This window comes from Arachis duranensis, unplaced genomic scaffold (assembly GCF_000817695.3).
Source record: "Arachis duranensis cultivar V14167 unplaced genomic scaffold, aradu.V14167.gnm2.J7QH unplaced_Scaffold_165934, whole genome shotgun sequence".
NCBI lineage: Eukaryota > Viridiplantae > Streptophyta > Magnoliopsida > Fabales > Fabaceae > Arachis > Arachis duranensis.
This window is the reverse complement of record NW_026264258.1, coordinates 1,011,352-1,037,215: the sequence shown is the minus strand read 5'-3', so window position 1 is coordinate 1,037,215 and position 25,864 is coordinate 1,011,352. Positions and strand designations below refer to the sequence as shown.

General features: G+C 31.9%; 4 protein-coding genes across 6 annotated transcripts; 1 reads left to right on the top strand and 3 right to left on the bottom strand.

Moving 5' to 3' along the window:
- Window positions 1-952: 952 nt before the first annotated feature.
- On the bottom strand, window positions 953-5,386 carry LOC127743886 (protein RKD5). Its single transcript, XM_052256072.1, has 5 exons — window positions 5,223-5,386; window positions 4,761-5,013; window positions 3,032-3,270; window positions 2,305-2,525; window positions 953-1,630 (listed from the first exon to the last, which is right to left on the bottom strand). Exons 1-5 carry the CDS (start codon window positions 5,275-5,277, stop codon window positions 1,388-1,390), a joined length of 1,011 nt encoding a protein of 336 aa, XP_052112032.1. The 5' UTR covers window positions 5,278-5,386; the 3' UTR covers window positions 953-1,387.
- Window positions 5,387-8,389: 3,003 nt separating this feature from the next.
- Window positions 8,390-10,446, bottom strand: LOC127743977 (uncharacterized). 2 transcript variants are annotated; one of them, XM_052256240.1, is made up of 2 exons: window positions 10,187-10,446; window positions 8,390-9,370 (listed from the first exon to the last, which is right to left on the bottom strand). In XM_052256240.1, the coding sequence occupies exons 1-2, from the start codon at window positions 10,201-10,203 to the stop codon at window positions 8,590-8,592; spliced, it is 798 nt and encodes a 265-aa protein (XP_052112200.1). In that variant the 5' UTR covers window positions 10,204-10,446; the 3' UTR covers window positions 8,390-8,589. The 2 variants fall into 2 exon arrangements, with proteins under 2 accessions (XP_052112200.1, XP_052112202.1); XM_052256242.1 differs by having other exon boundaries at window positions 8,390-9,281; window positions 10,187-10,351.
- Window positions 10,447-11,754: 1,308 nt separating this feature from the next.
- LOC127743936 (protein GET1) lies at window positions 11,755-15,477 on the bottom strand. Its single transcript, XM_052256177.1, has 7 exons — window positions 15,305-15,477; window positions 14,758-14,837; window positions 14,162-14,232; window positions 13,136-13,194; window positions 12,969-13,050; window positions 12,648-12,697; window positions 11,755-12,307 (listed from the first exon to the last, which is right to left on the bottom strand). Exons 1-7 carry the CDS (start codon window positions 15,416-15,418, stop codon window positions 12,233-12,235), a joined length of 531 nt encoding a protein of 176 aa, XP_052112137.1. The 5' UTR covers window positions 15,419-15,477; the 3' UTR covers window positions 11,755-12,232.
- A 507-nt stretch (window positions 15,478-15,984) lies between these two features.
- On the top strand, window positions 15,985-17,791 carry LOC127743979 (HMG1/2-like protein). Of its 2 annotated transcripts, none has more exons than XM_052256247.1 (8): window positions 15,985-16,151; window positions 16,294-16,424; window positions 16,616-16,714; window positions 16,801-16,858; window positions 16,983-17,027; window positions 17,157-17,237; window positions 17,311-17,385; window positions 17,490-17,791. In XM_052256247.1, exons 2-8 carry the CDS (start codon window positions 16,384-16,386, stop codon window positions 17,508-17,510), a joined length of 420 nt encoding a protein of 139 aa, XP_052112207.1. In that variant the 5' UTR covers window positions 15,985-16,151; window positions 16,294-16,383; the 3' UTR covers window positions 17,511-17,791. The 2 variants fall into 2 exon arrangements, with proteins under 2 accessions (XP_052112207.1, XP_052112208.1); XM_052256248.1 differs by having other exon boundaries at window positions 16,004-16,151; window positions 16,291-16,424.
- The last annotated feature ends 8,073 nt before the right edge of the window (window positions 17,792-25,864 follow it).

Genomic DNA, 25,864 nt, shown 5'->3' with positions numbered 1-25,864 from the left:
TGATAACAAGAACAAAAAAAGGCAAATAGTTTACTTTGCCAAAAGATAATTTCACCTATTATTAATCATAGCAATCACTTTATCACAAATAGATTATTCAATGTGATTTCTGTTAATCAACAATTTCAGTCTCCTCCCAAAAAAAAACATCAATCAGTAACAAAGACTTGACTAAAATTAGAAAGCACTATTATATACGTACAATTATCTTCATATAAAATTGATAGTAAAAAATTGTTTGATGATTGTCATCTAATGACTTTTGATTATGGATTTTATATAAAAATAACTGCATATGAATTTTCACATCAAGGATTATCTAAAAAAATGCCTTGTATAAATCTAGGCCCTATTTTTATGATTAAAATTCATACTATTAAATTATCCTAATATATGACAGATTAAATTAAACTCAATGCATTATGCATCTAAAATGTTTCCTATTATCTAATATTTAAGTTGAATCAATCCACTATCAAATTAAACATTACTCAATTTATTTTCTTTTCCATAATTTATAATAAACAAAGTTCATTTCTTGTTTAAAAGAAATAAGAAAGTATCAAACTAGTTTCAAGCAATAGCAAAAAATAAAAATAAAATAAAGAAATCAAAGGTGAGAAAACCAGTGGCAGTACTTTGACAAAAAATTAATTTGTCAAAAGTAAGTGGACCATGGCACATCAAATGCTGCACCCATATTATATGCTTTCTCAACTATATGAAATAAATCATGTGGTAGCCCTTTTTGACTTCAATAGACATTAGACAAATAAATTAATTATTATTAATAATATAAATATTTATTATTTACTCATTTTACATGAGACACTGTTAATTTATTCATCATTTATCATTGGACATATAAGTTAATCCCATTTACAAAATAAGTGCATCTAACATAACTGAATAATATAATGGGGAATGGTTGGTGCTCCAAATATACAAATTGAGAGCCAAATTCTTAAATCATGAGTTTTAAGATATAATAATTTTACTTAACTACCTTATCCAATCCAAAATTGTGCAGAATACTATACAACTTTTTTGAGAGGACTCAAAAAAAAAAGTCAAATTTATAATAATTTTGCATTTTGCAATGGCACCTAACATAAAAAACAAAGGTAAATAGTCTAAAGGCATAGTTCTATAGAAAAATGTTTTAAAGGAAAATTCCAACACAGCCTAGTTGCTGGTTCAAATAAAAAAAAAAAAATTCACCTGAATTTCTAACTAAGAAAGGTGAATACAGAGAAAATTCTTGAGGCTAAATAAAAAGCATTTATAGGAGAGAAAAGGGTATGAAGTCCTCAAAGAGTAGTACTTCCAATGTGGACTAAAATTATAATTTAGAACCTTGAGATGCATAATTTTCAATATGAAACCTTCAAGTTTCAATGGTAGTTTTGTTGCTACTGCTGCTGCCGGAGACAGTCGAATTATGTTTGACCTGAGCTCGCGCCCGATGCCTTCTCTTGAAGATGTCCTGCCTCAACTTCTTGGTCTCACTTTGTATGTCCATGAATGGTTTCCTTTCTATGTTTTCCTTTTCGCTCTCCAACATCCTTCGTTTCTCTATTGCCGCCAATGCTGCAGCCTTGTCATCCGATTCTTGGTTGTTCGCTTCTTCCTACAAATTCGGTTTATGTTCGAGAGCCACTCAACAATAGTGAAGCATAAATGCAAGAAATAAACCTCCCAAATACTGTATTTAAAACTACCAAAATATCAAAAGCATGGGTAGGAATGATGCACTAAGAAACCAATAAATCATGAAAAAGAAAAGCAGCAACCCCACTTATAGACTTATAGTGTATAGTTCACAATGACTAAGAAGCAATATGATACAGCTGGTTAGATTTGAATGGACACAACCACAAAGTGATGCAAATTTGACAAAAGTAGGCATTAAGGAATGGCTGAAACCACTTCATTTTCTAGGTGAAATCTTGACAAATTAATAATAAATAAATAAATAAAGAGGATAAAGTCTCCCTAAAATTCATAAATGACAAATTTTTCCTCACCATTTGAAAAAGGGTGTTAATTTAGGTCTTCCGTATGAAATTCGTATATGTACAAGAGGACTAATATGCCCGTTTATTTTGGGGCAAACTTATCCGATGAGAGACAAATTTGCCACTTTAAGATTGAGGTACTACTTGGTCCCTGAGGTTTTGTTCATGGATGAGATTGGGAGATTACTCCAAAATTTAAATGCTTCAATTCAAAGTACTATTACTTGCTTTCACCAAAGTGCTCTTCATTGAATAGTATTTGTAATAGGAAAGAGAAGAAACTGACCTGAATTTCATGAATGAGACTGTCAAGTGATTTGATCTTCCTATGAGGCCAGCGAGGAATACCGAATTCTCTGCATTTCCTCTTCAGAACTGTTAGTCCAACATTTAGCCTTCTTGACGCTTCTACAATCGGTATATCAAAATACTTGACTAACTCTGATAACGTTATTTTTGCTACCCGGTCACTAGATGCACGTTTTTTCTTTTCTGCAGAATCTGCATCTGTTGACCTCAATTATTAGCTGTTAACCTTTACATATGGTATGCCTAACAACATTAGAAAGACTACTAATGCATGTTGAGAGAATCTATTCCGTTTTAACTCGGTGTCCTCTCCTCCGCACAATACATACAGATAATCAGAGACCACTTGGCAGAAATTTACTTAAGTTAACACAGAGCACAAAGTTGCAATGTACCTTCAAATTCAGAAGCATACAATATACAAAATTTAAATTAATAGCACGATATGTGAAAAAGGAGGGAACTCCGTATGCGTTTCATTACAAATATTTTCTGGATTTGATTAAAAAGTATTCACAGGTTACGAAACTATAGAATCCAGTTACGAAACAAAAAAACAATATTGCTGTGACAGACAAAATTAGGACATATTGTAACATGGTGAATTTGCAGATTGGAAGATTGATTAAGTCAATAACTGTGCAAAATCATTTCATGCTAAATAGTTTGTGTCATTAGATTATTAAGAGTAATTGAGAGTAAACCTGGCAAGGCTTGGACATCTAGCTTGTTGTCTGGTGATTCGGACATGTCATCTTCATAAGGAAGAAAATTCAGGTCCTGAGTTAACACGGGAACCACTTTTCTCAATGGTTGGGAATCTTTGTTGTTTCCTTGGCGTTCTTCCCCTGTGGAGTCTGATAGAACATCTTTGTCTTTTTCCAATTTGTATATCACACGGAGGTCTCTCAGCAAGGTTGGGATTGTCCGAAGCTTCAGGTTTCTGAAAGTTCATTACAGACAGTTAAAAACAATTGGAAACAAAACATTCTATCAATTGGAGGAGGCATAATGATTTGAACAAATCAACAATGCTATTAATTAAGTTGGTACTTTCACTTGACGTGAAGCACAAGTGACATTCAAAACACAAAATCAATCATTTTACAAATAATGCCATGCCTGGCATGATATGTATGACTCTTTGAGTAAATGCCAGTTTTAAGGAGAGGGTAGGAGAGGGGTTGTAAGGCAAAGGTTCCCCACTAATGGATGTTAATAAGAAGAAATTGTGAATAATACTTTCTCTAGTGTTGTTTAACATTTCATGATAATGATTTTTCAATTTACTATTGCTGATACTCCACTTTGTAACCAAAAAGAAAAGTTGTCATTTTTATGAGAGTGGAGATTGGAAGGGAATTGCACAACTCCATTCCCTTCTCTTTACCTTTTATTGATTCCCCTATGCCCCCAAACCCAAAAATTTAAATTAGATCATATCGTTTATTCCTTGATAGACCAGTCACATAAAGATGACAATAGTAAAATCTGTATCCAATTCAGCAAATGAATAAGCGAACATATTATGTTCGTTCTGCAAAAGAAGTCAAGTTAAAATATATTATTTATTGAAACAAGAATCATTTTCACAGATGTTTTCGACTTTTTGCTTTTGGTACCCTTCCGATATTTTCACAAGACAATCAGAAAAGTCCAGAAACAAGAAGCCAAGAGGGGGACTGGAAATTTGAAAAGCTTAATTTTTTTCATGATAGCATAAGTATTCCACTATCACCAAATAGTCTCCACGCTGCTAAAGAAATCTCGTAATAGTACTATAGCTAGTTCCACATTTGGTACCGATTTCGCAAATCTTGGTTTGGTTTACCAGGGAAAAGAAATATAACCATCTTTTAACTTTGGCTCAATTCGTGGTGTGAGAGGTGAGACTGAAAATCATGTCAAAATGTGACTTAATGCAATTTCGCTTAACATATTGGATTAAGTTGAAATTCAGATTGAACCCTACTCAAAACATGGTTTCTGAGCATTCTCAGTACCATGGCTAACCAATTCCAATCATTATGACAAGGACTAAGCTATCTAACTTAAAAAGGAACCCCCTTCCCCCTTCCCCCTCTCTCTCACATTTTAGGACCAAACAAGATATAAATTGTGAGAACTAATAGCCCTGTTTCATACTTTTAAAGAAGGATATGCAGATAGACATAGAAAATGCATAATGTCGCTGTCCTAAGACAAAATATGCCCAATTTGGTATCCATCCAAAAGTTGGGGACCAGGGGAATTGAGACAGTGACACAAATATATTCTCTGGTCTCAGTCTCATGCCTCTGCATTTTCTATCTTAAGGCATTTCATAATATAGCAATAATCATGACCAAAAGCAAATACACAATCTAAGAACAGATACAAAAAGTTTCAGCAACTTTAGATAGGGACTTGAGCAGATATTATCTATATATATACCTTGAGAGCAAAAGCAAGTTTGGAATGCTGGAAAATTGAGGCTTGTGATTTCTATGAAAGGAAAAGATACAAAGCCACACTCCATTTTGGTACCCTTCAGAAACTTCAGCAACACAAAGCTTCTTCTGCAATCTGAGGATTGGTGTGGACCTCATTTCGCCATAGGAGCCACTCTCTGAGAACACAAACTCTCTTTCAACTTCCCTTACTTTCCCATCCTTTATTTGGTATACATGCACACTCCTGATCAACTCTGCAAAAATTTACTCAAAAAAAAAAACCCCAAAAAATTACAGAGAAAAAATTAAGAAAAACCTCAATTTTGCACAACCCCATCAATAAAAAATCGATTTTTTCCCAATGAAATGGAGGGAAAAAGGAAACTTTATGTGAAAATGAGGCATGAAAGTTGAGAATCTATAATATGAAAGGTGAAGTGCATGGTGGGGTTGAGGTGGTTACCTTCTCTAATGGTGTTCTTGAAGACTAGGAGGGTGGTGAGCAAGGTGTTCTTCATGGCGAGGTTGAAGATGCTACCATCACTATTGGGTACGAAGCAGGAACAGTGTCGTTGTGGTGATAAAAGGGAGAAACAACGAGACAAAAGACGAGGTTTTGGAGTTTGTTTGCAGGTGCATGATCTTCTTGTCTGTGTTGTTTGGTCATTTTATATCACTTTTAGGATCATGTCGAAGGAATTTTTTTTTTTCAGTTTTGTTGTTAGTGTTTAATTATTGAAAAATATTAATATAAAATGATATTTATTATAAAAAATATAGATGTAAGTGAAATTGATTTTTTTCATCTTTTATTTATTTATTTATTTATTTAGTTTTGTATTTAGATCCGAATTTGAATTGGTTCTTTTATTATCAACTTTTTATCTAAAGAAAATTTAGTTAAATAAATCAAAGTTAACTTCATATAAAATAAGGTATAAAATTGTGTCGACTAAACTATTATAGAAAATTTATAAAAATATTCACTAATAAAAAAGATAACTATTCAAGATAATAATTAAAAATAGTTAAATATAATTTAATTAAATATATTAAATTATTTAATAATTCTTACTTAGTAGCTTCAATACAATATAAGTGCTATGCAGGTAAGCGAATCATATAAATTAAAGAGTCGTGTAAATTTAATACAAATCATATTACATGAAGACAAAAAACTAATCATAAAATTAATTATTTATATAAAATATATATTAGAATAAAAAACATTCATGAATTAACTGATTATTTTTTTGTCAATTTAACATTATTAAAATTTTTTATTTAAAAAACATATAATTAATTGTATAATCCTATCCTTTAAGTTGGTCAAATGTACAATCTAAATTCTTTTGGTTTTTGGCCACATGCATTTTATTGATGTACTTTCTTGTTTTGGTTATCCTTTCTATCTTTTTAGGATTTTTTTAATTATCTTTCACTTATTTTCATTTATTGTTTTCCATTTTCTGTGTTGTGTTTAGATCCTCTATTTTAATTCAGATACGGAGCAGTTTTATTCATTTACATTCCTTTTTGTTTAAAAATACGAAAATATTTTATAATAAAAAATATTAATAAAAACTGTCAAAATTTATTATTTTTAATTTTATTTAATGTATTTTATAATAAATAAATATTAAATAAGAGAAATTTAAACTGTTTAGGTTGACTGTTTTTTGTTTTTCTAGTATTACCGAAAATAAAATAAAGAATAAATTATTTATTAAAAGGTTAAAAATATAATTATACTATATAAATACAAAAAATCATTTATCCTTGTAGAAACTAGAAACACAATTGACCTCTCATTCACATTTATTTTGATAATTGATTATTCTACTGAGAATTTTATAAATATATGCAAATATATAATGAATAATTTCTAAACTCTATAAAACAATTTTTTGTATAAAAAGTGGTTATGATATAAATGATTCAACAATAAAAAAAACCCTCAAAATCGAAGCAAATGTGTGAGCTAACAAAGTGAGTCGTATAAATATAATAAAATATTACTAAATGTTTAAGTTGGTCAAAAGAAGAATCTAAGCTTTTTGTTCTTTTTGTTTTATGGTTTTGGGGTTTTGAAGGTTTTTTTTTTTTAGAGGGGTTGGGGAATTGAGGGAGATAGAGGTTAGAATGGAACTCAATTTTTTTTATTTAATTTAAAAGAATTTTTGTTTTTAAAGTTGGGTAAAAAACTAAAAATTGATGGAATAAATCAACATTTATCAATCTCCTCATGTAAGTGTTTAATTGGATCAAATTCACTATCTAAATTGTTTTGTTCTTTTCCACAAGTCAGACCTCAAGAAGACAAATTTGTTACATCTATCTGCGCTTTATGGAGATTTAGTTGCACTTCGCAAAATCTCCTTAACTGGCATCAAGTTTGGATTGTACAAACTAACTCCTAAAACTTGGTTGAAAGCACTTCAGCCAAAATAAATACATTATACCCTCTTGAACTCTAAATTACTAATAGATCCCCAACAAATTTCCGAGTATATATAACTATAGGACTTAGAGCCCGTTTGGGAAGTAATAGAAGCTACCTTTTTTTTTTTACTTTTGAATTATGAAAAGTCACAATCTGCATGTTTGACACTATTTTAAAAAAAACTTTTAACTTCTTAAAAAGTTAATTTGCAGTTTTTTGAAGTAGAAATATATGACTTCTCTGCTTTTCAATAAGTCATTCAACCACTTACTTAAAAAAAAAATTAATTTAAAAAAAATTTACTTTCCTTTTTTACTCTGTAAAAAATACTGACCATTTACCACCATTTTCACGTAGATCTGCTAAAAACACTGGTCTTCTACTATCATTCTCACACAATGTTCCAAACCTCTGGTCTTCTACTATCATTCTCACACAATGTTCCAAACCTCTGGTCTTCTACTATCATTCTCACGTAATGTTCAAAACCTCATCATTTTCACATAATGATTCATCTGATAGAAATATTGAACCTCCACCACAGACAATATACATTTTTGTTATCAAATTCCTAGTTTCCTATTTTGAATGATGAATATCCCCCTTAAAAAAAGTTCCTTTAAAGAAAAAAAAAAAAAAACTCTACTAAACAGTCCTTTTATGCATCGTTTAATCCAATCAAACTCACATTTAATCCCCTTAATTCATTAAGTTAAAATGGTTGAATTCAGTTGAGGGTTGAAGGCGAGTTAGGTCACAATCTGAAGAAGAATCTGTTCGAGGCCATAGTGTACTTTGGAAACAACTATTTTTATGTAAAACATCAATTCTCCACCAGCTAGTGACTAGTGACAGGAATAACGATGTCGATAAGCCCATTCCTGATTTCACTATTCAGTTCAAATATCTTAAAAGGACACTAAAAATAAAAAGAAAAACCAAACTGGTAAATAGCATGTGAGCCCTTTTTTATTGGCCAGGCCTAAGCAAAACTCGTGAAACGGTTAGGTTGACATGGGTTCTGTAAAATGGCACACTACCGCACCACATTCGTCGAGCCACATGCTGATCGAAGTAACTTTTGGCCAACGGCCAGTCTGTGAAACAGGTAGGCATATAGTTCCGATCAAAATCTTGATTGTGACATACACAACTAAACTGTTTAATTCTAGAGAACAGTCCACTAATGACCACTGTTATGGATCTTATCTATTAATCATAAATTAATGCATGCAATTCAGAGACATTGAAATATAGCTAGCAAGTTGAACTAATACCATAAGCACCATAATCTAAAGCTAAACAGTGTAGTAATAGTACCAGAAAATATAACAATGTTTCAGGACCTAAAGTAAGATACACAGTCCCTAGCGGAAGTGTATATCTGTTACTGCCTTGATCTTGATTCTGCCCGCCTAGCTTCATCTGTTGTCGAAGGAAACAACTCCACGTACCTTGATCCAATTGTCATTTTATCCTTGCACATTGCTCTCTTGGCCTCGTCGGGGGAAACAAACTCCACATAAGCCTCTCCAGTAGCTTTTCCATCTGGGCGACAAGCAATGTGTACCCTATCTTCTATCAGCTTGAAATCTTTAAAAAAATCAATAATTTGAGCTTTAGTAGCTGAAAATGGAAGTCCACGCATCTTCAATATCTCAGTGTATTCCATCTGATCTTTATCGCTGAACCTTTTGGTCCGAGATGGAGGAGGGCTTCCATGGTAGTCATTATCGTATATTCCTTCATAATTGACCTCAGATGCAACAGCATTGTAGTAATCTTGCTTCTTGCACCTGAAGACTTCCACATATCTGCGACCCATGTTCTGCCGGTCTCTCTGTAGAGCAAATTCAACCTGCATTGCTCCTGCAAAGACTACAAAGGCCTCTCCTGAGAATCGTCCACTCTTGTTGACAAGCAACACATCCACAATGGTCAGTCCAGCAAAGAACTTCAGGATGTCAATGTCAGTGCAGTTGAATGGAAGTCCCCTGAGACGAACCACAGGAAATGGAGGAGGGGGCTGGAAGCCACCACCGTATCCATAGGGTTGAAAGCTGCCTGTTCCGCTGCTCACTGCGAAGTATGGATTGGATTCCATCATTCTTTGTCTCTTTGAGCCAACCTCGTACCCGTCCGAAACCCCCCCGCTTCCCAACATTGCCCTTCAAATTTCCATACCCATAAAAAAAAGAATCCCCCACTCAACATGTTAATAAAGCCAAACCCAACCCACACTTTCCCTGACACCTAATTCTAATTCCTAATGTAATAAAATATATCATATTGATTAAAACTCCCAAAACCAAACAATATAGAAGGCAGTAACTATATATCAACTAGCTATACCAATAGAACACAGTATTACCAATAAAAGGTCCACAAACATATATCTTTCAGAGAATGCGACTCAAAGTTAACAGTAGAGATACCTACCCTTAAACTAACAAAGCCCAAGGAAGCTAATCAAAGATGTATATAAAATCAACACAAACAACAAAGAGTCGGTTATTCCCTATTAATTTTTCAGTAAGAATCACAAAATACATAGGTAACTTAAATCAGCACATGGGATATAGATTATCCAAAAAACATAGCTCTATACGTAAAATTGATATACATAGCCAAAATCCACTCCTCTATCAGATTCTAGCCCACATGTAAATAAAACTACTCTCATTTAACACAGCCACTCTTCCCTCTAATTTAAAAAAAAAAATTGATAAGAATATCACTGCAAAAAACTTAAAAGAATGATCTTTTCCTTTTCAAAACTCAGATGCACAAAAACACAACCTCAAATCAGATAAGCATCGCCACCAGAAACCTAACTCCAGATTAATATCAAAACAATAAAAAAAACAGAGAACAAATCGAGCAGAAAAAAAAAAGAAATTGAGCTCAGCATAATGGTACAATAAACGGAAATTCGAATCAAATAGAGACGGAAACAAAAAGTGATAAAGTTATGGCAGCCTTACCCTCTCGGACCGTACATGTTACCGAGATCGCCGAACGATCGAGCAAAGGGGGGGTCGGTTGACGGAGGAAAACGATACGGATCCAGTGCTGCGATTGGACGAAAATCCCCAAATCCAATGAAGAATCAAAAAAGAAAATGGAACGCGATAAAGAAAAAAGAAACCCTAGTTAGGGTTACAATAACGTTAACGAGCTTCTTCGTGGTGGAACACTGCGCACCCTTCCCCGGAGAGTTTTTTTTATTGGGTTGGCGTGTTCGTTATGCTTATATTATTATTGTTTTTATTTTAAGAAAGTTATTGGTTAGTTAGCATTATCTTTTTATTATTAACATTTTCTGTGATTGATTTGAAAATTATTTATTGGCTTGGATCTTTTTATTTCATTATCTTTTTATTTTTTAAATATTTTACTCTGGATCAATTTTTTTTAAAATAAAAAATTTAAAAATAAATAAGTAAAAATCTAATCATTATTAAATTGAAATAATAAAATTTACAGTCTCACACATGATAAAAAATAAACAATTATAAATTAATAGTAGTTAGTCTATTTAATATGTTATTTTTATTTTTTTTTTTCGCTTTAAAGTACCTCTTACTCCAACACCCTTTCACATAGCGAATTGAACCATTGAAATTGTGAACCACTCTTATTTAATTTATTTAATTATTTCTAATAAGAAACATTCTATCCAACTCCAAGATTGAATCCTTTCCTGATTCCATCAAGATATTTGTCCCAAATTCTTGAATTATCCTTTTAAAAAACTTAACTAGAATATTTACTATTCTATTAGTTTAAAAAGCACAAACACTTTTATAAATTATAATGTCTCCATATCTTATATTTTATATACATATTATATTCCTATATCTTATAAAAAACTAAAATTCGTATATTCGCATATCTTATATCTATTTGATATTTTCTTTCCAAATATACATATTGTATTCCCATATCTTATAAAAAACTAAAATTCGTAAGTTCGCATATCTTATATCTATTTGATATTTTCTTTCTTCGTGGATATCCGTAGAATCAGATATGATTAAATGGTAATAGAAGCTATCATGTAAGGAAAACATTTGAGTTTCTTGACCAAGAAATCAATGAGCATTCAAAATAAACAATATATATATTCTTGTTAAACTAGTACTTCAGTTACACACCTGAATTTAGTGTTTAGTTTAGTGATATGAAATACATCCGAGAGATTATCATATGCACATAGATTGAAACTGGTCTAATTATATGATGTCAATTGTCAAGTGGTAAATTAAATATTAATTTTTAACCCATTTTAATAAGTTAGGCAAACACTTTTAAAGCTCATAGCAATCACCTTGTCAAGTATCTACTAGTCAGTCCTTCAAAAGAACACTTTATCATAGGGATATGAGCCAAACACTGCACTGAAGATATTAGCTAAATTCTAAGAAACTCTAAGCATCAAAAGGACATTGCTGAACCTGTTGGTGAAAAAGTATATTTAAACTGTTCTATATGATAACAGCATCTTAACACATCTTGTAACTGCGTAAAATGATTGCTAACCCGGCTGGAGTGAACAGAACAGAATGCCACTGAAGCTTTTGCAATTCAAGATGAATCAAATGATAAAATTCCTTGATAAGGTCTAAGATACAACAAGAAACAAAAAGAACCCAGCAAGGTAATGGCTATCATATAACAAGCAAATGCAGAATGGATCTTACTCAGTGGCCTCTGCTCAAAAGCAAAAGTAATGGAATACTTACAGCCAAGGTTATCAAAATAAAGTTTCTAAACTAGTGGAAATCATAAAAATCAACCTATAAACTCATAAACCGAATTTGGAAACTAAAGAATTTACAAGTCTAGTCTTAGAGTTTGATAACTTTGCTTACAACTGACCATCCAATGTTGGAAAAAAAGAAAAGAAAAAGGGAGCCCAGTCATGGTGTACAAATCTATTAACTTTTCATTCTTTTCATTTTCAGATCCATGATACTAGTCAAGGGAGCTTGTGATTTTCCAGCATTGTAGTTGAAGATCGCAAAAATCTATTTAAAATAGACGAGTCTACAAATAACTTTGCTAACCCTGGTAGATACTATTAGCCAAGGTATAATCCCAATCTGCAACGATATTTAAAAAGAAAGTTGGCAATTACATTTAGAAACCAACTGCTAGTAGAATGCATAGTGTAGACAACGTGATTGCATTGTGTATCATACGCCATGTAAATAGGTAAATTGTAAAGTTAAATCTCCCACACTTTAACCTTTTAATCAAACATACCCCAAAAGTAAAAAATTACTGCAAAATGTGTACCAAAATTATTTGGATTTTGAAGTACCATAACCCATGCAAATGCAAAGTATAAAGCTGATATCAATTTTCTCCTTTGCATTGCCTTAAAATATCACTTCATTTGAAGAAATATGCATGTAAGGAAAGATACTCGCAATTACTTACAATAACATTGCCATTTTGAAACCCACCAGTCCTCCAAGATAATAATCTTCCTGAAAAAAGTTCAGAACACAAAACAAAACCTTAGTGTTATGTACTTTTGCTATTAATAAAAGATGAGGTAGGAAAGTTATCAGCTACGACATCCTTCGGAAAGAATGTTAGAAATCCAAGAAAAATAAGAAAGCCAAATTTGATTTTTTCCACATGAAAAAAGCTAATAAACCTTTTAGGTCTTATTCCTTTTTTTTAAACAAAAAAAAAGGGCAATAATGCCGTATTATAACCTAAAAAATTTGAAGCAATAATTGTAATTGCATTTACCAAATGGTTGCACAAGTTGTTGAGATATGGTAGCCACAGGAACACTCCAAAACCAGATAAGCAAAACGAAATATGTTAAAACCTACACAGCATATCCAGATAGCACTTTATCAGCATACAGAAATAAAATAAACAAACTACAAAACAAATATTGTATTTGTAAATACCCGGGCGATGAGCAGAACTTTTGAGTACAATGCATTATCCTTGTTCTGTACATTTTGACCTGCAGATTAATTTAAAATAAATTATAATCTTTCAATCTACATGAACAAGAAACTATCCACCAAAATAATATGTAAGGATGTTGAAATGAAAAATGATGATAAATGCTAGATTTATGAAGTAGAAAACACCTACGGCAGTTTTACAATATACATGCACAAGAATTTCCACACATTTTATGCATAACTGATTATGTGACTACAACATTACTGAGAATATATCATTAATTGGACACTTTTAGGTATTTTACAGGGGGGGGACAATTGTTTGATATTTCAATTGTTGGGATTAGTAGGGATTTTACAATAACTTGATTGCTCGACAATCAGGCTGTGGTTTATCTAAGAATTGTAAAGTACTTCAATATTAGAATTTGAAAATGGGATTCTGGAACTAGAGTTTTGTTTACCACTTTTTTATACTGTCCTGCATTCCTTTCACAATCACTCAAAAAATTCTTATTGTTCCCTTTCTTCTGTTGTGCTATGCGACATACATCATACATCATGAAGTGCAAAGAAAATCCTCCCAAAACACAGAAAATCCAGCAAAAGGATATGAAACAACAGAAAAAAAGAAGTTGATATAAAAATGGAAAGGATATAAAAATTATCTTTAACTCCTTAGCATCTATTATAAAAAATACTGTTAATACAAAAGAGCACACATTTAATGAGTTTAAAATCATACCTTTTATTTTATATATGAAAAAGTGTATATTTATTTAGATGACCCTGTTTCAATTTTTCAGCAACATATTGTTTAAATTGAACAACTTGAATAATTACAGCCTTCTCATTTTCAGTTACTACTTATTGCTTCCAAAATTCAAGAACATATTTAGAACTATAATTTTCTTTATTTCAATGTAGAAGTTCAAAGATTTAACATTATAGCTCTTCATTGTGTCAATCTACATCTGCATAAAATACAACATCAAAAATGAATTGCAGCAAGATATAACTCACACTTTGCAAGTTCTCTCTCTTTAGCAGCTGCTTGTCTTCTGAGTTTTGCTGCCTGTGCAAAGGTGGCTGGCCTGAGAGGACAAACAATGGGTTCATGTACACATTCTATCACAAAAGCACACATATGAAATTAAGCTTATATTAGATTTAAATCAATGAATTTCTGATGTTGCTATGAAATATCTATGGCAGTTGCCAATGATATAGACACTTCTCTATCATATTGGCCCTTGTCCACTTCAATATTTTTGTTTCAATATTCTTATTATAACATGCACTTTTAAAGCCAAAATATCTATGACATAGGGCACAGAGAACATACTGGCAAAACGATAGATTTACCCTTCCACTTCCAATGGCCATAAACTAAGCAAGCACATAAGAAAAGAAACCAAGTATAAATAAAGTTCCACTTTCAATCATATAATAGCAAGTCTGAATGGCTGAGCAACTCAAACTTGAGTCCTAAAGCGCCAAATAAAAATGTTTCAATGCAAGAAACAACAAATATAAAATACCACATATATAATTTCAATTCTATCAATGATCAATTCCTTTCAATAGAGGAGACAGTGGCCAATGCATGAGTTACTTACTGTGACAGTGTACTTGCTTCCCTCAGAAGTTGTTTTATTTGTGCTCGCATCTGGTTCTCTTTTTCTTGCTCGGATCGACTCTGCAGCAAAAGCATACGAACAAAGGAATTGAATGTTGCAATCAACATATCTTACCAACAGAAAATAATGATAACTGATAAGCATTCGAAAATAGTGTCCACTATGTCTCATGAAAAGTTCAAAATCATGTTAGATAGAATTGAGCTTAGCTCAATTGTAGTTGTTCCCATTAAAAGATAATCCAAATCAGCACAATATTTTCATAACAACAATGCACATGATTGACAACTTATAAATTTAAGTTCATATATTCTTAGAGACATATAACCTCTAGAATTATAAACATAACAATATCAATAATATTAAGTTATGCTTCTTCCTATTTAATTTACAACAGAACAGAGCATGCACGAGACTTTATTCAGCTGGACTATGCATGAGATATATCATCGCTAAACGTCAAAAAATTCCAATCGAGAATTATTTCTCCGAAAGCATTATTATTAGCGTAAATGGAGAGAAGAACCTTTTTGTGGCGTTCGATCCAATTTGATCCGAAATGAAAAGCGAAAATGATGAAGAATATGAAAGGTGCTGCTATCGACCTTCGTCGTTCTTCACTTGCTTCCGCTTCCATCATCTTCGTCTTCGATTCCAATCACAAAAACGCTTCCGCTCTTTCACTTCGGTCCTTTCTTCTTATGTGTTTTTGTTTTAATTTTTGTTTATGCTTCTTTTTGTTAAACTTTTCTGTCACTTGGGCCTAGTTTCGTTATCTTTTTCAAAAAACTTCAAAATAGGCCCAATAAAAATCCAGCAACAACAATCGTTGACCTTTGACCTTTTTAACTCTACAACTCTAAATTCTAATAAGCCTAACAAAAGGCTATGAAATATCTGTAAGGTGAATTTACGAACATGACCTTGGAAGGCGCAGAATATCTACACGTCAACTTCGCGTGGGCGCGTTGCTCATTATCCCGTGGCAACTTGGTAAATTCTCAAACCCCAAAAACCCCAAACTGGTAATTTCCCTCGCCTAACAGCACGCGTCACAAACATTCAAAGCACAACGCAATAGTGCTATTTTCTCCCAAATGGATTCGGCGTCCGCCCAAAACACACACACAGAGGAAGCACAAGCGGATCGGGAGCCAATGATTTCGCATAACGGGGATCGATGACGTGGCAGAAGATCTCAGAGATCCCGCGTAAACCCAAAACTTCAATTTTATTTTATGTTCCGCGATTCCAAAATTTTGTGTTAGCGTTTTCTCTTCGTTGCCCCTACCCTCTCAGGCTTCTTATTCTCGCGCCCAAACCCTTCTTTCTCACAACGCAACACAACGCTACGCACTCTCTCACGAAATCACGTTAGTGTTTTCTCCTTCCAGTCTTTCCCTTTTGCTTTCGTTTTCGCTCTCTATAATTATTTGACAGCCTTCGTTTATTATTATTATTATTATTATTATTATTATTATTATTATTTATTTGTTCTTTTTTTTCGTTTAGTAGTGACTCGGAAACCCTTGCGGCTCTGACTCGGACTGAGTCTGCGATTTCGCAGCTCGTTCTTCGTTCGATTTCGAGTCTTCACGATTTGCTATGCCGAAGGTTAAAGCCGACGCGAAAGCTGCTGATAACCGGTGAGTTTTTTTTTTGGAATAAGGATTTGTTCAGTTGGTTTTCACTCCTTGATATGCTAGGTTTACGAAATTGGATTTTGCGATACTGAAACTTCTGTTTTCAGATCTGATTTCAAGTGGTATGAAGTTTGCTGTTTCGGCATAGATTTTTGAAAATTTTTTGTGATTTTCTCGGTCGCGTGTGGTTTTAGGTTGAAGCGCAAGGGCGCTGGAACCGGAAGGAAGCAGGCTAAGAAAGCTAAGGATCCTAACAAGCCGAAGAGGCCTCCAAGCGCTTTCTTCGTTTTCATGTATGTTTTTCAAATTGTTTAGCTACTTCGCTTTTGTTAGAGATTTAACTGTTTGTGGCTGAGATCGATTTGTTTTTGTTTTGCAGGTCTGAGTTCAGAGAACAGTACAAGAAGGAGCACCCAAGCAACAAATCCGTTGCAGTTGTGAGTGTTTATTTACGTGGAATTCTGTTCAGTACTTGTTTTAAAAATTTTTGAAAGAGTTTTCAAATTATTTTTTAGTTTGAATTTTAAATTGTTTTTGACGTTGCTGCTTCAAATCAATTAGGTTGGCAAGGCTGGTGGTGACAGGTGGAAATCAATGTCTGATGCTGTGAGTACTTAAATTCTGAATTTCTTTTTTCGATGCTATTCTATGATTGGTGATTGGTTTTTTCTGTTATTTTTGTAATTGTTTTCTTATATTTTATGGTCCTAATTTGTTTATTACTTTGTGGTTTAGGATAAAGCTCCCTACCAAGCTAAGGCAGAGAAAAAGAAAGAGGAGTATGAAAGGAGTATGCAAGCCTACAACAAAAAACAGGTAACTACATACTTTTTAGAAGTCACAATTCTAATTAATAATCCTTGTTTTTTATTGGTTTTTATGTATTCAGGAGAGTAAGGGTGCTTCTGAGGAAGATGAATCTGACAAGTCAAAGTCTGAAGTAAATGATGAGGATGAGGATGAGGTGGAATCAATATATATGCTGATTGCTTTTTGTACTTTAATTTTATCGCTTTTACATGTTTGATTTGTTGGTATTAATTATGTTTTTGTTCTTTGCTGTTGTAGGAGGATGATGATGACGAGTGAATTTGCTTGGTAACACGGGAAGTTTAACATGGAAATGGGAGAAGCAATTGTTTTCGGATAATTAGGGTTCCATTTAGTATTCGATAGGATTCTTACCCAATTCCAATATCTTGCTTATTATTAGCTTTTTAATTCTTGTTATGCTCTCTCTTTAGGTTTAGATTAGTGAACGATGTTAATTAGGGTTAATAGTATCATGATTATGTACTTATAGTTAACCTCTCTAGTATCTTCAGTCACATACTTGGTTTATCTATTATACTTTTTCTCTTGCCGATTAATTTTCTCAGTCTCCTGAGTTAATTTAGTTTGTTGTCACAGTGAAACGCCGCCAATTTAGCACAGTGAAAACTGAAATGGAAGTAACTGAAGTTTGAACTACATTTTAATTTTACTATTTAGAATTGAAAATTTCATATACTCCCAAGGATTTCCACACAAGATGGTTTTTTGTTCTTCGCATAAAGAATAGAATAGTGTCGGTAGAGTGGGGGGCTTCCGCAATCACTGAACCGATTCTCCTAATATGCTCCCTTTTGTTTGTGAATAGTTTTGTTGTGTTATACGTGATAATGTTTCATTTTTCTCATAATTAAGAGCGCTGCAGTTATATTATACTCTTAAACAGTGATCCTGTAATCGAGTATTTAACCTTTATAGATTTTATAATTCGAGCAACGAGTTCAGTAGGAGCTTTTGCTCGACGTAGGCTTTAATTGTTTTAAAATTTTAATTTGATTCTTTCATGTTTACTAGCCTGTTTGAAGATTCAAGAATCAATGCAATAATTTACCTTATTCGAAAGATTGTTAGATCAAGTTTCTCCACTCTTTCTCCATTTACATGAACAGTTTCTTAATGCTCTTTTTTTTTCTGTTCTCATCAACAATAATGGTTGGACAATCCGACGCATTTGGATGTTGACTTGATAATGAGAATCACCTATTCTGAGTTCGGATCTCCTCTCCTGACCCATCTTCTGTATTACTTCAAACTTTCAAAGGATCTTATCAATTCTAGTGACCTATATTATTATTGTGAAATGCTACTAACAAAATTTCCCACAAGCAAGGAAAGTAAGGGATATGCATGTCTTTCCTTTTCTTTTTAATAAGCTTGGCTTATTTACATGTATATTTGTTTGTTAATACTTGAGCACTGAATAACAACCCAAAACTAATAAAAATGTGTGCCAAGGAAGGATTACAATTTTAAAGAGAATATACAACACTATAGAACAAACTTAAGTTTTCCCAATATTCAGTGTCTTTTATGAATTTCGTTTATCTTGTTCTGCTATTCGGAGCACTTGATTTGCAGACGAAATTGACTTTGTTGTGTCTTGTATTTCTGTAGTTTTAACATTGAAAAATGACGAACATGCTTCTCTTTGTGTTCTGCATTTTTTTTGTGTTAAACCAAAATATTTGACCTGCAGTTTATTCAAGTTCTCACACAGCTTGCTTTCCGACAGTTTAGCAGCACTTGTTTCCTGCATTATCAGATTTTTTCTTGAATCATTTTTTGTTTCTAATGCACCTTAGGAGATTATTAACAATAGCTAACATTGCACAATACACAATAATAACATTGCACAATCTGAGACAAAAAAAAAAAATAAATAAATAAATTCTCAACATAGATAATCTCCAAGATTGCAAACTTTTATTCCCAAGTAGAGATTAAAAATGTTCTTTTGTAAGACTCAAAATTTTCGAAAAAATTTATTGTGAACTAATTTTAATTTATTTATTCGTTAAATATTTTAATATAAAAAATTATTTTATTAAAATTAACTAAATCAAGTTTTGATAATTAAATTAAAAATTTTATCTAATTTTATAATTTTTGGATAATTTTCATATTTAAATTATAAAGTTTAGAATTCGTAAAATAATAAGAATTTACATGATTTGATTTAAATAATTGTGATTTTAGAAATTAATATTTTAATTTTTATGAATAAAGAAAATTAATTAGATTATTTATAGTTATCGAATTAGAATTATTTATTTGGGAATAATTTGTAAATTAATAATTAAATAGTATTTTTTTAAATATTAGTGTTAGGATAAAACATGTTTTCAATTATTCTATTATTCTTAAATTTATAAAATTATTATATTATTCATATGAATTTTACCTTAACTCTAAATTCTCAAATAAAACCCTAATTTTAACCAAATTAACCCTAAGAGCAACTCCAATAGTGAGTGCCTTGCTAACTTTTTCTGACACAAATGAATTCCTCACCGTTGGAGCAAAATGGAATGGATTCTTGTACAAGGACCGATGGAACAAAGTTCCTCTAAATAGGGACTGGCAGTAACGATTTGGCAAGTTATTATTTAAATAAATAATTGTATAAAGTTTAATTAATTATATTAAATAATTATATTAAAATAAATGATTAAAAATTTTTAACTGTTAAAAGAAAAGTGAAAAAAAATTTACATATTTTTCACGAAAAATGAGTCATTCTGAATGAGAATTTAGGAATGACCAATAATAACTTGCCAATGACAAGTTGTTTATTAAATTAAATAATTAATTTTTATTTAATTAATAATTTATAATAATTATTTATGTCATAATTAATATTAAATATTATTTATATTATTATATTAAATTAGTCGTTATAAAACTAGCCGTTATAAAATTAGTCGTTAGAAATTAGTCGTTATTATGTTACTTTTATTATTAATAAATTAATATTTTGTTACTCTACATATACCAGTTAGATACACTTCTATTCTCACACTTTTTACTATTCTTCTTCATCTTCTTCCAAGTTTCCGTTCGTCAATTATAGAACTTAATTATATTTTTTTGTATTAAATAATTTTACAAATTAGTGTAACCCCGAATGATATATTGTGTATTATTGTTATATATGAATTTATTTAATATTAATATCTTTTATTAGTGAATTTTTTTAAATTTAAATATTTAAATTATATTATTGAAAAAAATTAATTACATTAATTTCAAGTATTTTAATAAATTAATTAAGTGGGACCAGAGACTAAAGTTAGTTCCTCCTAATAGAGAAGAGAGAGATGCTTTGAGTTCCTATTTACTGTTTATGAAACAAAAGCTGATGTGGAGTTACTTTTTATGACAGGTGGGTTATAAATAGAGACTGGGATGAGTTCCCTACTGGAGATTATCTAAGCCCCCTAAACTAACCCTAGCCGCCCTTGTTTCCCCGTTCTAACAACATATACGCAGCAGCAGTAAGAAGCAAAAAAAAAAAGAAAGAAAAGAATGAAGGAAAGAAAGCTTCAGAGAGAAAAGGAAAAAAAAGAAAGGGAAAGAAAGAAGAAGGGGGGGCACGAGAGGAAGGGAGAGCTGAGAGGATGAGGAGGAAAGGAAGGGAGCGGCGTTGGCAGGACTGGGAGCCGCCGTCGCCGTCGAGTCATTGAGAAAGAGAGAAAAAGGCTGCAACTGGAAGGAGAGAGAGAGAAGCTGCCTTGCGTCTTGCTGTCTCCGTCGTCCTCATCTCGAATCGCCATCATCGCCGGTGCAGGGAGAGGAGCCGTCGCGCCGCCGCCGCTGTTGGGTCGCCATGCTGTGCCGCCGCCGCTGTGGGGTCGTCGTGCTATCGTCAGAGAGTAGAGGGCATACGCGAGGAAGGAGAAGCCCTGCCTTCATGTCCGCCGCCGCTGCCTCTGAGTCCGTCTCCGTCAAGCAGAGCCACGGGCAGAGGGGAGATATCCGCGAGGAAGGGAGGACCGCGACCCGTCCAGCCGCCACGCACAGTTGCCGCTCGTGTCGCCAGCGCCATCCTTGTCAAATTCGCTACCTTCGAAACTTCTGGCCGCAGAGGTGAAAGGTATGTGTGTCCGGGTGCCACCTTTCCACCAAAGCGTTTACCAGTGCTTTCTGGCATTGAACACTTCCAATATGGCCGACATGGTAAAAACAAGTAAATGTAAATGCTCCTGCGCCCTCTCATTATATCGATCCGGAGGGACATGGTGATCACATGTCAACATCTGTAAATCCTGCACACACATAGCAAAATTACGATTGTGATTACACAACTATCATACGTAATGTAAAAATATCTTATTAAAACATATAATTTTACTGATAATACTAAAACCTTCCCTAAAATAACATATTTCTGTCAACATTATTCTAAAAAAATTAATCCAAAAAAATTATAGAACGAAATTATAACAGTTAACTAATTAATTATTATTACTAAAATTATTACACAAAATTAAAAACAAGTCATTTTTATTACTAATCTATTATATTGAAAAAAATTCTTCACAACACTTCCTTAATTACATTTAAGCACACATATTCCGGATTATTATTTAAACATATAATTCTAAATTGTTAAAATTAATTATAAGACTTAACTCTAATTTATAATATTATTACAAAAATTTATAAACAAGTAATTTTTAATACTGATCTATTATATTTTAACAAAATTGTAAACAATAATTAATTATACTTAAACACACTTATCTAAATATCATTTAAATATGTATTCCTAAATTTTTAAAATTAATTATAATAGTTAACTAATTAACTATAATTTTTACTATTATTACAAAAAATTCTAAAAAATTATTTTTTTATTTATAATCCACTATATTTACCAAAAATTCAGCCACAAGAATAACGCAAATTAAACATACATATATATTTCTAGCTATTATTTAAACATATATTCCTAAATTTCTACAATTAACTATAACTACTTAATTATAATTTCTAATATTACTCCAAAAATTTTTAAAAACGTCTGTTTTATTTATAACCTATAATATTATAAACCATTTTAAACAAGAATTAACTACATTCACACTTTTTTTAACATTTATTTCTAAATTTCTATCAATACAATTATAAACTGATTCTCAGTTCAAGTTCTAACAACAATAAACTTAACTAAATTTCAAAAATAATAATCAGAACTATGAAATATAAAAAAAATTAACAAATAAACTTACATAATCAGAATAGTTGAGATATTTTATAATTTGAAGTTCCGGACGATCAATCTTTCTAGTTTGTGATCTCTTTGACATTTCAAATTTTTTGAAAGAGCCCACGGATGAGAAGCACCAAACTTTCAGGTTTTAGGGAGGAAGAATATGGCATGCAACTCGTTGGGTGGGAAAGGAAGGGAAAAGTGAGGATTGGAACGCGACTTGTGGGGTTAAAGGGGGCATCGTCTTGGGAAGCCATGAGCGTGCGACGCGTGGACAACTCTTCCACAACTCGTCGGTCCGCGTGCAATCCATTTCTCGCACGGTCCGATTTGGCCAGGACAACTCGTTCGGTCCGTTTTCTGTGTACACTGACACCATACCCATGTAAAGCTCTCCTCCTTTTCATAACGCCATCACAAACTGTGGCTCCATAATAAAATTAATTTGCGAAGTGTGTGTTTGGATTAGAGTTGGTTAAGGTGGAGTTTGAATGAAAGTGATTTTGTAAAATTGATTTTAGATAGAAGTGATTTTGTGCCAACATGATTTATATTTGGCAATTCTATACTAAAATTGATTTTGATAAAATGAAATTGTTTGGATAATATTAGTCAAAATTACTTCTAGATAGATAATTAGTTAATTACTAAAAAAATATAATATTAAATTATAATGTTCTTTTTTAATATAGAATATTATTCTAAATTTTCAGTTTTATTAGATGGACTGATGTAGACAACAAACATTTAATTACATTAAATATACATTTAAATACATTAAATATACATTTAAATGAAATATGCATTAAATATTCTAAACTAAATATTAAATATAATAATATATAAATAAGATTATTTAGTAAGATAAATATAGTAAGAAATATAAAAATAAATATGGAAATAATATATATTAAGATATAAGTTATTTTGTTTACTGTTTTGGTTTTTAACTTTTTACTATGTTTTTATTATTATTTATGATTAATTTTTTATTTAATTTATCGTTTTTAATAGGAACAATAATACATATTATAACAAATTAGAATAATAAACAGTGAACAAGAATTACAATAATAAATTTTATAATGTCAAATAAAAAATATTCTATAATTTTTTAGTATTCTCAGTATTCTTTTATTTAGTATTATTTTGGACTGTAAAATTTTATTACTTATGATTTCATTATTATGTATGGTCAGTTTTTTATTTATTTTGTCATTTTTAATAAGATCAATAATTTATATTAGAATAGAATTACAATAACAAATTTAATAAAAAATTAAAATATAAAAAAAGTTATAAAAATTGAAAAAAAAAATTAAAATATTTGAAATGACTTGAAACAAATATGAAAATTCTTTTGCAAAAAACCAATAACATCATCAAAGGCTAACGCACGTTGAAGTGAACGCAGAAGCAACAATTTTTTTGCTTCCAGTAAAGACGCTTGTAGATTGCAAAATCACTTCTGTGTTTAGAGGGAAAAAGGTTGTCAAACATCAAGAAGCAGCGTTCAAAGAATTTCAACGCACTTTTATCCTCTCCAACATAATTGCCAAACACACCCGAAATTAATCAGTCGCAAACAAGAAGTCTTAAATTAATATTCTAAGAGATGAGAATGAAAGATGGATTGGGAAATTTTTCATACCACATAGGCTCTTGCACGGCTTTCAAGACAGAGAGTTATGGGGGATTGATCAAGGTCTAAAGATGGCATGGACTATGGGGATAAGGAAGCTCATTTTGGAGTGTGACTCTCAGGCTATTATATCTATTTTGAATAGCCAAAAGAAGTTAGACAAGCACCCAAATTCCTTAGTTAGAAGCATACAAAGATGGAAACAGAGAGATTGGAATGTCTATTTTGTTAATATCTACCGAGAAGGTAATAGATGTGCTAATTGCTTAGCTCGAAAGAATATCGATCTAAATCAAGGATTTTACTTTTGGGATTCGCCTCCTAAAGAGCTTATCCAACTCCTAGCTAATGATAGAAGGGAAACTTCTTTACCCTGAGTAGTTTGTACTTAGTTTCTTTTTTTTTTGGACAATAACCCCGTTTTAATACCAAAAAAAAAAGGATTGGAAGCTGATGAACAATGTAATGTTCTCATAATCGAAGCCTAAAAAGGTAAAGCATAGTTGTTTTTTTATTTCAAAATGAGTAAACCATGTGGGGGAGGCAACAGGTGCATTGAAAGGCTGGATGGAAGCTGAAAATCCTTAGAATAATGACAAAAAAATTATCCATTCACTATTAAATAACTCCCACTCACCAACACAATGTCAACTAAAGAAAAGGAAACTTTCGTGTCAATGCCTAGGATATTGCCTATTTCCCACGCCAAACAAACCAGAACACCCTTGCTCAACCTTCCTTTCCTTCAGTGATGAAGTTTTTCTATACCATCTAATAAATAGTAATTGAACAAGAGAAGAAACCAACTATAAGTGGTCATAATAAAGACCAATAAATAGAGATTAGAATGCATCAGTACTTATACACCTTACTGTTAAATCATTAAAGATTTCTTAAAAATTAAAACTTAATTATAGCATTAAATTTTCTTTAACATCCTGGAAAATACCACTCACACTCAGACCGAAATGAAAAAATCATTCAACTTTATATAATTAATTATAATATACATTTATTTAGAATAAAAATAAAGATTCTCAAAATGCTTTTTTTTTCCTTCAACTCCATTTCCTTTTCTTGAGACTATTATAAGAAACCAAAAAACTCATGAACCTTAAAGAAGTCCAAACAATTACAAGGCCAAACAATTTCAACCCACTTTCCAAAAAATCATAATCACACACGTACATTAATCTTTTTAATATATACCGTCAACACACTCTGCTAACCATCTGCTATGACCTGCTACAACCTGTGCTACCAGTCTTTTACGAGCACAGTTCTCCATATACCGCAGAGGAAGAAAGTTACGCGTCGCAACATGCTAACTGCCATAACGGATCCATATGTATGGATGTTTCATGTGATCCATACCAGAGAATTTCCCACACAATAATACAATATACAATAAATTCCTAAATTAATCGGCTAACTTTTTTGGTTATGGAAGAGTTGGGTGTGTTGTGCCGGGTTATGGGATGAGGAGGAGTTAGACCAAGATGTGGGACAACTTTTTTGCTCAGAATTGGTGATAAGAAATCGGACCAAACAATTTCTTTTTTTAGATTTCTTTGAGCAAATCGGAGGGTCCGTTTTACATGGAGTGAAGATATGCAAATAACATAAGGGATATCGGACCATGCGACTTGTACATGTACAAATTTTTTTTTATATTACTTTAAGGAAATCGCATGGTCCGTTTTCTTTGTTAACGAATTTTTGGATTTAGGATGAGCAACTCGCTGGGTCCGAGTTGTG

What these genes read in the sequence shown, in the direction of transcription:
- LOC127743886 (XM_052256072.1), bottom strand. Translation starts at nt 5,277, where the DNA reads ATGAAGAACACCTTGCTCACCACCCTCCTAGTCTTCAAGAACACCATT. An exon ending in CAAGAACACCATTAGAGAAG is followed by an intron (nt 5,014 to 5,222) that starts GTAACCACCTCA and finishes AAATTTTTGCAG; the next exon opens with AGTTGATCAGGAGTGTGCAT. An exon ending in AACTTGCTTTTGCTCTCAAG is followed by an intron (nt 3,271 to 4,760) that starts GTATATATATAG and finishes ATGAACTTTCAG; the next exon opens with AAACCTGAAGCTTCGGACAA.
- LOC127743936 (XM_052256177.1), bottom strand. Translation starts at nt 15,418, where the DNA reads ATGATGGAAGCGGAAGCAAGTGAAGAACGACGAAGGTCGATAGCAGCA. An exon ending in ACAACTTGTGCAACCATTTG is followed by an intron (nt 12,698 to 12,968) that starts GTAAATGCAATT and finishes AACTTTTTTCAG; the next exon opens with GAAGATTATTATCTTGGAGG. An exon ending in TTCAAAATGGCAATGTTATT is followed by an intron (nt 12,308 to 12,647) that starts GTAAGTAATTGC and finishes ATATCGTTGCAG; the next exon opens with ATTGGGATTATACCTTGGCT.
- LOC127743979 (XM_052256247.1), top strand. Translation starts at nt 16,384, where the DNA reads ATGCCGAAGGTTAAAGCCGACGCGAAAGCTGCTGATAACCG. An exon ending in GCGAAAGCTGCTGATAACCG is followed by an intron (nt 16,425 to 16,615) that starts GTGAGTTTTTTT and finishes GTGTGGTTTTAG; the next exon opens with GTTGAAGCGCAAGGGCGCTG. An exon ending in AAGCCTACAACAAAAAACAG is followed by an intron (nt 17,238 to 17,310) that starts GTAACTACATAC and finishes TTATGTATTCAG; the next exon opens with GAGAGTAAGGGTGCTTCTGA.